This window comes from Eumetopias jubatus, unplaced genomic scaffold (assembly GCF_037043125.1).
Source record: "Eumetopias jubatus isolate StellerSeaLion01/CBP00866 unplaced genomic scaffold, mEumJub1_p1.0 scaffold_1, whole genome shotgun sequence".
Taxonomy (NCBI): domain Eukaryota; kingdom Metazoa; phylum Chordata; class Mammalia; order Carnivora; family Otariidae; genus Eumetopias; species Eumetopias jubatus.
The window spans coordinates 2,591,651-2,604,674 of record NW_028274807.1 but is presented as its reverse complement, the minus strand read 5'-3'; the positions used below and the strand labels follow the sequence as shown (position 1 = coordinate 2,604,674).

General features: G+C 46.6%; 1 protein-coding gene across 3 annotated transcripts in view; it reads left to right on the top strand.

Moving 5' to 3' along the window:
- Positions 1-13,024, top strand: part of TRAPPC10 (trafficking protein particle complex subunit 10) — an 89,341-nt gene that overhangs the window by 62,268 nt on the left and 14,049 nt on the right. For all 3 annotated transcript variants that reach the window (XM_028126447.2, XM_028126449.2, XM_088023717.1), the window contains 5 exons: positions 311-423; positions 3,131-3,645; positions 4,461-4,602; positions 5,643-5,801; positions 6,613-6,842. In XM_028126447.2, the coding sequence (XP_027982248.2) occupies positions 311-423; positions 3,131-3,645; positions 4,461-4,602; positions 5,643-5,801; positions 6,613-6,842 (1,159 nt within the window). The remainder of the gene's footprint in view (positions 1-310; positions 424-3,130; positions 3,646-4,460; positions 4,603-5,642; positions 5,802-6,612; positions 6,843-13,024) is intronic.

Genomic DNA, 13,024 nt, shown 5'->3' with positions numbered 1-13,024 from the left:
CTTTAAGTTTGATGTTCCCGTGCAACGGGAGACTTGCTCTCTGTACAAGCAGAGGTGCCTACAGGGAGTGTTTAATAAGCACCTCATAGTTAAGAGAGAAAAAGCCTGCCTTGTTCTGATGTCCCGTGTCACATGGAAGTTAGGTGCCTCGTCAACATGTCTGATCTCCTTTTGAGTTCCTAATAACTTAGCCATGAGGGAGCATCCCCACTGGGCTGCACCTGGAGGCTCCAGGGACCGTGGAGCCCGCTTGCGCCCAGCGCCACTCAGGGTGGGGTCCTTTGCCAGACCCCTTGACTCTTCCCTCCAGCTACCTTCAGACCAGTAGCCTTTTGGCCAGCGATCACCATGTAACTGAAGAGGAGCGGAAACACTTCTGCCAAGAGATACTCAGCTTTGCCAGCCGCCAGACAGACAGCCCAGGTCAGACTTGCTCTTTGGGGGGCTGTTAAGAACCCTTTTTGTTTGTTTATATTGAAATCTAGTTACCGTACAGCGTTCTGTTAGTTTCCGGTGTACGATATAGTGAGTCAAGACTTCTCCACATGACTCAGTGCTCATCCCCTCAACGTGACAAGTGTGTTCTTCGTCCCCACCTCCTGTCTGACTCGTCCGTGCCCGCCGCCCCTCTGGCAGCCACCACTTTGTTCTGTAGTTAAGAGTTTGTTGTTTTGTCTCTTTTTTGTTTCTTCCTTTGTTTTGTTTCTTAAATTCCTTGTATGAGTGAGAGCATATGGTATTTGTCCCATTTCTTTCTGAGAGACACTTTGCTTTACCGGCTGACAGCCCAGGTCAGAGTAACTTTTAAAACTTTTCATTGTGAAAATCTTCAAATGCTATAGGAAAGTAGAAGGAATAATCCAGTGTTATCGGCTCCCCACCTCGACTGAGCAGCTTTGTGGCCAACCTGTGTCTGCCGTCTTGCTGCTGAGCTTCCCTGTGCCTGCACACCGCACGTCACACGTCACCCTGGGGCCGCTCCATGTGGCCTTCTGAAATCAGGGGCGCCCCCACGCACCCGCTAGTGGCCTGTGTTCCAGTCTCCCTTAGCGGCTTGGAAGATGTTTCTGTAAATTAGGTTTATTGGAGTCCAGTCAGGGACCACGTGCTGCCTTTGATCGTTGTACCTCAATTCTCTTTTAATTTAGAACAGTTCTTCCCATCGTTGTTTCCTTTTTTAATATTACCAGCTTTATTGAGATAGAATTCACCCATTTGCAGTGTACAATTGAGTGGCTTTTAGTGTATCCACAAATATGTGCAGCCATCGCTATATAGTCAATTCTAGAAGCCCCATACTTATTTCTTCCCAACTTTCCTCCTACCGCCCCACCCTCAGCCCCTGGCAACCACTGATCCTGTAGATGCCTACTTTATATTTCACATAGGTGGAGCCATACCGTATGTGGACCTCTGTGACCAGCTTATGTCACCGAGCATCATGGTGTCAAGATTCACCCATGTCGAAGCCTGTGTCAGCGCTTTATTCCTTTTTACGGCTGAATAATGGTCCATTGTATGGATGGACCACATTCTGTTTATCCATTCAGTTGTGTGACATCAGGGTTGTAAGACACTGACTTTTAAAGACATCGAGCCAGTTATCTCATAGCCTTTCCCATCTTTGGAATTTGTTGAGTGTTTCCTCCTAGGAGCGTCCAGCAGGAAAGTCGGTCTGAAAGGCTTAGGTTTAGTCTAATGATTTGGCAGATACACTTCATAGGTGGTGCCGTGTGGTCAGGTTCAATTTATTGTAACATTTAGCTCCTTGTGCTTAGTTTATTAAGAGGAGTACTTATTTAAAATAATTCCTGCCTTAGTCAACTTGGGCTGCTATAACAAAGTGCCACTGACCAGGTACTTAAACAACAGATGTTATTGCTCACAGTTCTGGAGGCTGGACGTCCAAGGTCAAGGTGCCATCAGAGTTGCTTTCCGATGATGTGTCTCCTCCTGGCTTGTCCTTACATGGCAGTGGGAGAGAGAGAGAGACAGAGCGATGGCTTGGGGTTGGGGGGGCGGGGAGGGGAGAGAGAGGGAGCACTGTAGTGTCTCTTCTGATAAGCCCAGTTACCTCCCGGACGACCCCTCTTCGCACACTGTCACACTGGGGGCTGGGACGTCCACTTGCACAGTGCAGTCCGTGGCAGTTACTAGCTACCCGAAAGCCAGTGTTTCTGAAGATCGTGGCTTTAGGTAGCTAGGGTCACTGATTGCTGGGCTGTATTTCACTCACAGTGAGCCGTCTGGGTGGGTTTCTCAGGAGCAGCATGGCACTGGCTTATATTTGTAGATTCTTTAATGTGCCCCCAACTCTCATCGGCAGAGCCGTGTGCCGTGTTTGCTTTCGTGTGTGTGAGCCTGGGCAGGCATGCTTCTCCTGCCGGCGTGCCTTGCTGTCTCTGTATGAACAAGCTATTCTATGATGTCCACTGTTTTAGAACACTAATTTCTGCAAGTCCGTCCTATAGTTGTTTAGTGTTTACTATAGTAAACACTGACCAGTCAGTAGGCAGCCTTGTAGATTTTCTCAAGAAGCCAGGTGCTTATAGAAAGGAGGCCACAGAGTGTAGCGGGTTGTTCCCCCTTAGTAACGGTGGGGCTGGGGCTTCACTGTCCTATTGGGGTCCAGGAGGCAGGGCTCCCCACTTCATTGGCTGACTTCATAGGCTGGCAAGCAGCTGGGTTTATTTCCAGATATACGGGAGGAACATAGACATCTTCACTTGAGAATTTCTTTATGTAGTTGGGAGAGTGGTGGAATTCTTGGAAACAGCCCTAAGAATTGGACTATTTACAAATATGGTTTTAAAATTCAGGTGTTAATCAACCTGTTTTTCTCTTAGGTTTGCCAGAACAGAACTTATAGAGCTTAATTTCTTCAGATTTTATGATTTCCAGGGGGCTATGTAGGCCTGTGTTTATGTTCTACTTTTGACAGTGTAGCGTGTTTTGGTGTGTGACGATGGTATGGGGTTGGGAAGTTTCAACCGTCTCTTCTGACTAGCACTGCCTCTTGATTGTGGTGTTGCATGGGCTCCAGCAGGCCCCGGGGTGACCAAGGCCCTGCTGCCTGTAGGTGGTCTAGAGCGAGACTTGGCGAGTAACTCGTGGTGATGTGCGTTTACAGGTCACAAGATAGTACTCCCTCTGCATTGTTTTGCACAACTGAGAGATCTCCATTTTACCCCTTCCAACGCTGTGGTCCATGTGGGCGGTGTTTTGTCCGTGGACATAACCATGTGCAGCCAGATGCCCGTCCCCGTCCATGTGGAGCAGATTGCAATCAACGTCCACTTCAGCATCGAGAAGAACAACTACCGGAAGACCGCCGAGTGGCTTACCAAGCACAAGACGTCCAATGGGATTATTAACTTTCCAACGGAGACCTCGCCTTGCCCCGCATCCCAGAACAACTTACCAGCACTGGAGTTATATGAGATGTTTGAGAGAAGTCCCTCTGATAATTCCTTGAACACAACAGGGATTATATGCAAGAACGCCCACATGCTGCTGAGGAGGCAAGAGAGCTGCGCGTCTCTGGAAACGCCCTCAGGCGTGGCTCTGGAGGGCGGGGCCCACGTGCTCAAATGTAACGACGTGACTCTGGAACCGGGGGCCAATAGGCTAATGTTCAGGACGCAGGTATGTGTCGGGATGGGGAGCTGACTTTGCAGATGCTCAGGAAGGGTTTCGAGCTCGCCGGGGCTGTTGGCAGTGTGATGAGAATTCGGTGGAGGCCTCTGTGCGCTACCCTGGGTTTTGTTTATATCCTTAAAGAAAAACAGACTGGTATTTTAAAAAATCTTTGACACACAATGTTATGACAGTTGATAAATTTTGAAAGAAATTCTTAACGTGGGTAATTATTTTTGCTCTCACTGGATTTAGAGTTTTTTCCCTTTGCATTAAAATATAGCCTCGTTTGTCGAAATGACATTTCAGAGAAGATGGCCCGGGTCCGTGTTAAACGTTGTTTTCCTTTCGTTTGGCCGCGTGGGTAGCAAAGCAGCGGCGGTGACTGCTCTCATACACCTCTTCCCCAAGGCGGTGTGTCCTTTGAGTCCCGCTGAGCGAGGAGGGCCCGGCCACAGCACAAAGCACTGTTGTCACGTGTGTTCTCAGTCGAGGCTCGGAGCAGGTCTGAGGTCTCAGGCTAAGGTTCCACGGAACCCCTTTGAGGAGAGGAGGCCACAAAGGACGTGTATTAACTCGAAAATACATTCTTAGAAGCAGAAAGGCGCATTGAGGCCTCAGTCACTTAGAAAGCCCCCGACCGAGGGCCCCTGAGGCGCTCGTGAGCGGCCCACGGGCTGAGGCAGAAGCGCAGACCCGGGGGGGGGGGGGGCAGGGCAGGGAGAGGCAAACGGGCACTGCCCAGACATGGCGGTGTAGCCGCCCTCGGGACGGCCGTTCCGAGGGTGGGGGGTGACTTTCCGAACGCTCGCGTCTGACCCTAGGCCAAGGAGCCCGGGACATACACGCTGCGGCAGCTGTGCGTCTCGGTGGGGCCGGTGCGGTTCGTGCTCCCTCACCTCTACCCGCTGGTGCAGTACGACGTGTACTCGCAGGAGCCGCAGCTGCGCGTGGAGCCACTGGCCGGTGAGTGGGCCGCTGGCTGCCGGGAGCCTGGCTGGCCTCGCCCGGGAGCCCTGTCCAAAGCTGCTGTCCTTTTGTCAAGTCCCGAAATTAGAAGGCGTTGGTATAAGCAAATTACTGAAGACCACGTGGCACTTGATGAAGACACTGATGCGTTGCTGGGGCTGGACAGGGTGTATTGATTTGGCTCGTGTCTTCCACTTGGGAAAAAATTCAAGGAAAGCCTTTTTTTCTATTTAATCTCTCCACACTCCCTACTTCCCTGATTTTAAAAGCCCCCCAGGGCCACCAGGAAAGGTCCTCAGATGCTGGACAGCCTCTCAGATGGCGCCGTCAGAGGACTCTCACGGGAAGAGCCGGGCGCCCCTGCTCTGAAGGCCTGGGACACCCCGAACCAGCCGGGGGAGGGGCTGGCCGTGCTCCCGCCCCCGCTCCCGGCCGCGGCCCCTCGCTCCCGTTCTCGCTTGTGCCGTCCCATCCCTCTCCTCTGTGCGCTCCTCCTCCTGGGTCCTGATCTCTTGCCTCCTTCCTCCTGCCCTCCTGGCGTGGGACCCTTGGGGAGCTCAGCCCATCTCCGCCCTCCGTTCCCGTCGGGGGGCAAGCAGTAGCGGCCCCCTTCTCCCAGCGGTTTCTGAACCGAAGGTCGTGAAGGCCTCACCTGAAAAGGCCAGAAACAGTTCTGAAGAGCATGAATAGTACGTGCGCTTCCGTTAGTCTGTTCTTTAGGGTCCTTAGCTGCTTCTCTCTTACTAACTTACTGGCAGCTGAATTTTGGGACCGTCGTAGACATGCCTGCCACTGTGAGCCCTAATAAGTCTTTCTTCGGTGCTGATAAGACTCAGATTCTCTTGTTCCCAGCAGGCCCCCCCCCCCCCCAACCCTGCATCCCTGTGATCGAGATGGACCGTGAGGGTGGAGGGCTGGAGCCAGGAGTGAAATACGGAGTCTTTAGAAGGAATAAATCTGCTTTCGCGCCCTTCTGACCTCACAGCAGGGCCCCCATCGATTGATCGTGATGCTGATTGCTGTCTTCTTCCCTTCAGATAGCCTTTTGGCTGGTATTCCTCAGAAGGTAAAGTTCACTGTGACTACTGGCCATTATACAGTAAAAAACGGGGACAGCCTCCAGCTCAGCAACGCGGAAGCCATGCTCATCCTGTGTCATGCAGAGAACAGAGCAGTGATCTACTCCAACACAAGAGGTGAGGCGGCAGTCGCCTGGGGAAGGCGGTCTCTTGCCATTGTTGCGCCCGTGAGGCTGTAGGGCGCCTGGGGCCCCCGCTGTCCGCAGGCAGCGTCTGAGAATCACTTCTCCCTGCAGCTCTTTTCGTGGCCGTGTCCTGCCTGTAGGTGGGCTGGGAGCCTGACCTTGGGTGGGACATCATAATTTGGGGTGAATAGACAGAGCCGTGTATATACTTGGTGGCCAGGTGGTGCTGACCTTGCTAAGGGCTTATAATGCAGCATCACGGACTGGGGCCCCTGCTCCAAGAGGATGCCTTGCCAGGCTGCAATCTCCTCCTACCTCCCTAACCCCCCTCACCAAAAAGTAAAAGCAAATCAGCCTTTTTAGGCACTGGCCAGAAGCCCTAGAAAAGTCCCATCTCCCTTGATCTCCAGGCATGAGGTACGGAGAGGGAAGGACGCTGCTCCCCTCCTGGGCGGGAGCTGTTCTTCTAGGGGAACGGAATGGGAGCACGACGTGCAGGGAAACACCCGGTACCTGGTGGGCCACGTGCGAAGTGTCCCTTTTCTGTCTTCAGACTTAGCACAGTGACCGTTCTGGTCTACAGCCAGCTGGCTTATACCGTATTACTGTCTTAGAGGGTTTTGGTCCTCATTTTCCTGCCTCTGCCCTGCCACCTTAATCCTTCCTAGGTACACTCTTGCAGGTGCATAGGAGCAGCGGGAGTTGGGCTGGAACTAAACTGCTGGGCCTATCACCTACCAGAAGAGAAAGGAACAAGGAAACACAGGGAATGTGTTAGAAGTGACTTTTTCTGTCTTTCCTAGAAAAGGCTTCTGATGTGTTGCTCCGGGTTCAGTCGTCTGACAAGGTCACAAGCATCAGTCTGCCTGCTGCTCCTGCATACCACATGATTGAGTTTGAACTGGAAGTTCTCTCTTTACCTTCAGCTCCAGTGACTGGAGGAGAGAGCAGCATGCTGGGGATGACAGAGCCCCATAGGAAGCATAAGGACACACAGAAAGCTGGCCACTGCATGGCTACCACGGACCATAAAGTAAGGAGGGGCTGGAAGTGCTCCGCCCATGCCCGCAGCCTCTGCCGGTCGTGCTTGTTCCGAAAGACAGGACCCAAGAGATGACTTGTGTTGAAGTGGCAGATTTCCCATTCCTGACTCCACATCCTCTCGCTGGGTTTAGCATTTATATCTTTGAATCACCCCTTCTTAGATAAAGGGTACATCTTGCAAGGACAAAGACAAACAGGCTCTAAGTTTCTATACCAACTCCAGAGGGGAGGACAGTTTATTGTAAGAAATAGAATGTTTGCTTTAGGAGAGGTAAGTTTGGGTTTGTAGTCCATTTGTCTTGGTGACTAGGCTAGAGTGAGTTGTGTGTCTTGGTGTGCTTCGGTTTCTGTCTACTGAAGCGTCACGTCGAACTTGGCAAAGAGGAGGCTCTGCCATTTTATGCTTCGATGTTGGTGTTTATTGACAGTTACTTGAGAGAGCCATGACTTTGGTCCCAGAGCCACAGTCAGTCCTTAGCTCAAGCAGTGTGTCGCTACCATTGTGCTTACATTGTGCTTATTCAGGTGTGTCCATGTCTTGTAACACGAATATCAGTTCTGAGAGTTTTTTAACCCAACTGTAGAACTGTACACGTGTGGTCCCACAGACCTGTGGTTATCTGCATGCTTTTAAAAGCTGCTGCCTGCGGGTCTGGCTGCCAGTCTCCCTGAATCTAGAGGCTGAGATCCTCCCCTCTAGGACCATGGCAAGTCTTGGCACATCCCTCAACTGCTAGAAGGTATTAAAAATTCAGTAAGTCCTTGGACGGCACAAAGGTTCAAGCAACAAGCAGGAACTGGGACAGGATTGAATGATGAGGCTCATCTCCTACATCAGGCGCTGCTCCTTTAAGGCAGGGAGAGGCGGTTGTGCCATCTACCTTATAGGCACAGAGTCCAGCAGAGTGAAGAAACAGAGGAGTATGTTCCAGAACCGGAAGAACAAGGTGAAAACTCAGGAAAAAAAAAAAAATCTTAATGAAATGGCAATAAATAAGAAATTTACCTGATAAGGAGTTCAAAGTAATGCTCATGAAGATGCTCACCAAATGGGAGAACGTATGGACACAGAACTTCAACAAAGAGATGGGAAATAGAATGTACCAGATAGAAGTCACAGGCTGAAGACTACAGTAGCTGACCCGAAATGCAGCCTCGATGAAGCGGAAGAAAGGATCAGACAGCTCAACGTCAAGGCAGGGGAACTCAGTCAATCAGAGCAGCAAAAAGAAAGAAGAATGAAAGAAAAAAAAAGAAGACAGCTTAGGGGCTTATAGGACAACAACAAACAAACAACATAATATTAGGATCATGGGGCTTCCAGAAGGAGAAGAGAGAGAGAAGAGGTCAGAAATCTCCTTGAAGAAATAATGGCTAAAACCTTCCCTAATCTGGGAAAGGAAACAGACGTCCAGATCCACGAAGCCCAGAGAGTTTCAAATAAAAGGAACCCAGAGAGACCCACACCAAGACACATTATTGTTTGTTTGTTTTTTTTTAAGATTTTATTTATTTATTTGACAGAGACACAGCGAGAGAGGGAACACAAGCAGGGGGAGCGGGAGAGGGAGAAGCAGGCTCCCCGCGGAGCAGGGAGCCCGATGGTGGGGCTCGATCCCAGGACCCTGAGACCATGACCTGAGCCGAAGGCAGACGCTCAACGACTGAGCCCCCCAGGCGCCCCACCAAGACACATGATGATCACATGTCAAAAATTAAAGACCAGAAGAGAATCTTAAAAGCAGCAGGAGATGGGGTTGGGGTAGGGGGGGAAGGAGGTTAAAAAAAAAAACAAAACAGCAAGAGAAAAACAGCTTATTAAGTACAAGGAAACCCCCCTAAGTCTATCAGCAGAATTTTTAGCAGAAACTTTGCAGGCCAGAGGGAGTGGCACGATATATTCAAAGTGCTGAAAGGAAAAATCTCTAAGCAAGATATGGTACCTGGCAAAACGATCATTCAGAAGTGAAGGAGAGATAAAGTGTTTTCCAGAGAAACAAAAGCTATAGGAGTTCATCACCACTAACCTGGCCTTAAAGAACAAGGAATGTTCTTTAAGCTGAAAAGAAAAGGTGGTCGCAAGAACACATGTGAAAGAATAAATCTCACTGAAAAGGTGAAATAGATAGTAAAAGTAGCGAGTTAAGCACTTATAAAGCTAGGGTGAAGACTCAAAGACATAGGTGGTAAAAATAACTATGATTACAATAACTGAGGAATATGCAGATAAAAAGATGTTAAGTGTGACATCAAAAATATCAAATGTGGGGATGAGGGAGAGTAAAAATGTTGAGATTTAGAAACTTAAGTTGTCAATGTAAAATAGACTGTTATAAGTTGTTATATGTAAGCCTCACGGTAGCCACAGAGCAAAAACCTGTAGCAAACATACAAAAGATAAAGAAAAAATAAGCATACCATCAAAGAAAGTCATCAAACCACAAAGGAAGAAAGCAGAAAAGAAGAAAGGAATAGAGAGGAACTACAAAAACCATCAGGAAACAATGAACAAAAGTGGCAATAAGCACGTGCCTATCAATAATTACTTCAGATGTAGGTGGACTAAATTCTCCAAAGACAGGGAATGGCTGAATGGGTAAAAAAAGCAAGACTCATCTATATATACTGCGTACAAGAGACTCACTTCTGACATAAGGGCACACATAGACCAAAGTGAAACCAAAACCTAAAGGAACCAAAAGAAATCGGGAGCAGCTATACTTTATCAGACAAAATAGACTTTAAAGCAAAGACTGTAACAAGAGACAAAGGAGAGTGTAACATAATGATAGTGAGATCATTCCCCCAAGAAGATATAACACTTGTAGATATTTATGCACCCAACACAGGAGGACCTAAGTATGTAAAGCAAGTATTAGCAGACCTAAAGGGAGAAACAGACAGCGGTACGATAAGAGAGGAATTTAATACCTCATTTATATCAATGGATAGATCATCCAGACAGGAGATCAGTAAGGAAACGCCTTAAATGACACATTAGATCAGATGGACTTAACAGATATTTGCAGAACATTGATCCAAAAGCAGCAGAATACACATTCAAGTGCGCATGGAACATTTCACCAGGATAGATTGTATATTAGGCCACAAAACAAGTCTTAACAAATTTAAGAGGGTTGAAATCACATCATGCATCTTTTCTGACCCCAACAATATGAAACTAGAGATTAATTACATGAAGAAAACTGGAAAATTCACAAATATGTGGGGATTAAGCCACCTGCTACTGAACAATCAATTGGCCAAAAGAAGAAATCAAGAGAAATCAAAGCATACATTGAGGCAAATGAAAATGGAAATGTAACATACCAGAATTTATGAAATGCAGCAACAGCCATTCTAAGAGGGAAGTTCATAGCAATAGGCCTGCTTCAAGAAAGAGGAAAAGTCTCAAACAACCTCATTTTACACCTTAAGGAACTAGAAAGAGAAGAACAAATGAAGCCCAAAGTTAGTAGGAGAAAGGAACTAACGAACATTACAACAGAAATAAATGAATTTGACTAAAAAGACAATAGAAATGATCAATGAAACCAAGAGCCCGTTCTTTGAAAAGATAAAATTGACAAACCTTTTGCTAAACTCACCGAGATAAAAAGAGAGAGGAGCCAAATCAGAAATGAACGAGGTGTTACAGCTGACACCACAGAAATACAAAGGATCATAAGAGACTACTATGGATGATTGTATGCCCACAAATTGAACAACCTAGAAGAAATGGATAAATTCCTAGGAACATACAACCTGCCAAGAGTGAATCATGATAAAACAGAAAATCTGAACAGACTGATTACTAGTCTCCTTACTAAAGGAGATTGAATCAATGATCAGAAACCTCCCGACAAACGACAACCAGATGGCTTCACTGGTGAGCTCTATCCAAGGTTCAAAGAAGAATTCATTAATACTAGTTCCTCTCAAACTCTTCCAAAGAGGGGCAGAGGAGGGAACTCTTCCAGGGCCAGTGTTAACCTGATACCAAAACCAGAAAAGGATACTACAAGCAAAGAACATTAGAGGCCAGTATCTCTGATGAGCATACAAGCAAAATCCTCAACAACAGCTTAGCAAACCGCATTTAACAATGCACCAAAAGGATCATACACGTGATCGAGTGGGCTTTATTTCAGGGGTGCAAGGATGGTTCACCAGTCACAAATCGAGGTGATACACCGCAGCAGCAAAGTGAAGGGTGAGCATCATATGATCATCTCAGTAGACTTAGGAAAAGCATTTGGCCAAATTCCGTATCCATTTATGATAAAAACTCAACAAAGTGGGTATAGAGGGAACATACCTCAGCATAATAAAGGCCATATCTGACAAGCCCGCAGCTAATGTCATGCTTAATGGTGAAAAGCTGAAAGCTTTTCCTCTAAGATCAGGAATAAGTCAAGGATGCCCACTCTTGTCACTTTTATTCAACATGGTACTGGAAGTCCTTGCCGGAGTAGTTAGGCAAGAAAAAGAAATAAAAGGCATCCTAATTGGAAGGAAAGAAGTAAAATGTCACTATTTGCAGATAACATAATGTTATATGTAGAGTCCTAAAGACTTACTTCATCAAAAAACTGAAGAGTAAATAAATTCAGTAAAGTTGCAGGATGCAAAATAAATATGTAGAAATCTGTTGTGTTTCTATATACTAATGAACTATCAGAAAGAGAAATCAAACAATTGAATTTGTAACTGCATCAAAAAGAATAAAGTCACTAGGAATAAACTTAACCAAGGAGGTGAAAGATGTGTATATTGAAAGCTATAGGACATTAATGAAAGAAATTGAAGAAGACACAAATACATGGAAAGATATTCTGTGCTCATGGTTGAAAGATTTAATATTGTTAAAATGTCCATACTACCCGGCAATATATAGATTTAGTGTAATCCCTATTAAAATTCCAATGGCATTTTTCACAGAAATAGAGCAAATAATCCTAAAATCTGTATGAAACCACAAGAGACCCCAAATAGCCAAAGCAATCTTGAGAAAGAACAAAGCTGGAGGTATCATGCTCCCTGACTTCAAACTGTTACAAAGCTGTAGTTATCAAAACACTGTGGTAGCGGCCTAAAAGCCGATACACAGATCAATGGGACAGAGTACAGAGCCCAGAAATAAGTCCACATATATTCGATCAATTAATTTATGACAAAGGAGCCAGGAATGTGTAATGGAGAAAGGACAGTGTCCTCAAATAAATGGTATTGGGAAAACTGGACAGCCACATGCAAAAGAACAAGGCTCGATCCTTGTCCTAAACTGTCCAAAAAAAGTTAACTCAAAGTGGATTAAAAGCTAGAAGGTAAGACCTGAAACCATAAAGTTCCTAGAAGAAAACGTAGGTGCTAAGCTCCTTGAAACTGGTCTTGGCAATGATTTTATGGATCTGACAACAAAAGCAAAAATAAACAAGTGGGACTACATCAACCTAAAAGCTTCTGCACAGCAAAGGAGACCATAAACAAAATGAAAAGACAACCTACAGAATGGGAGAAAATACTTGCAAATCATATATTTGATAAGGTGTTAATACCTAAAATATATAAAGGACTCCTACAACCCAGCAGCAGCCCTCCCCCCAGTCTGATTAAAGCGTGTGCAGAAGATCTGAGTATTTTTCCAGAGCATACATACAGGTGTTCGACATCACTAATCAGGCTGGGAGGGTGCGGAGAAAGGGGAGCCCTTGTTCCCTGCTGGTGGGAGTGCAGACTGGTGCAGCCACTCTGGAAAACAGTATGGGGGTTCCTCGGAATGTTAAAAATAGAGCTACCCTATGACCCAGCAATCTCACCACTACGTATTTACCCAAAGAAAATGAAAGCAGTTACTTGAAAAACTGTCTGCACCCCCCTGTTACCGCAGCATCATTTGCTACAGCCAAGTCATGGAAACCACCTAAGTTGTTCATGGATGGATGAATGGATCTGAAAACATTGTCTGTGTTCACATGGAATATTATTCACCATAAAAAAGAAGGAAATCTTACCATTTGCAACAATATGGATGGACCTGGAAGGCATTTTGCTAGGGGAAATAAGTCAGAGAAAGACAAATACAATTTGATCTCTCTTACATGTGGAATCTAAAATAATTAAAGTCAAGTTCATAGATAGAGCAGACTGGTGGGTGCCCCAGGGCAGGGG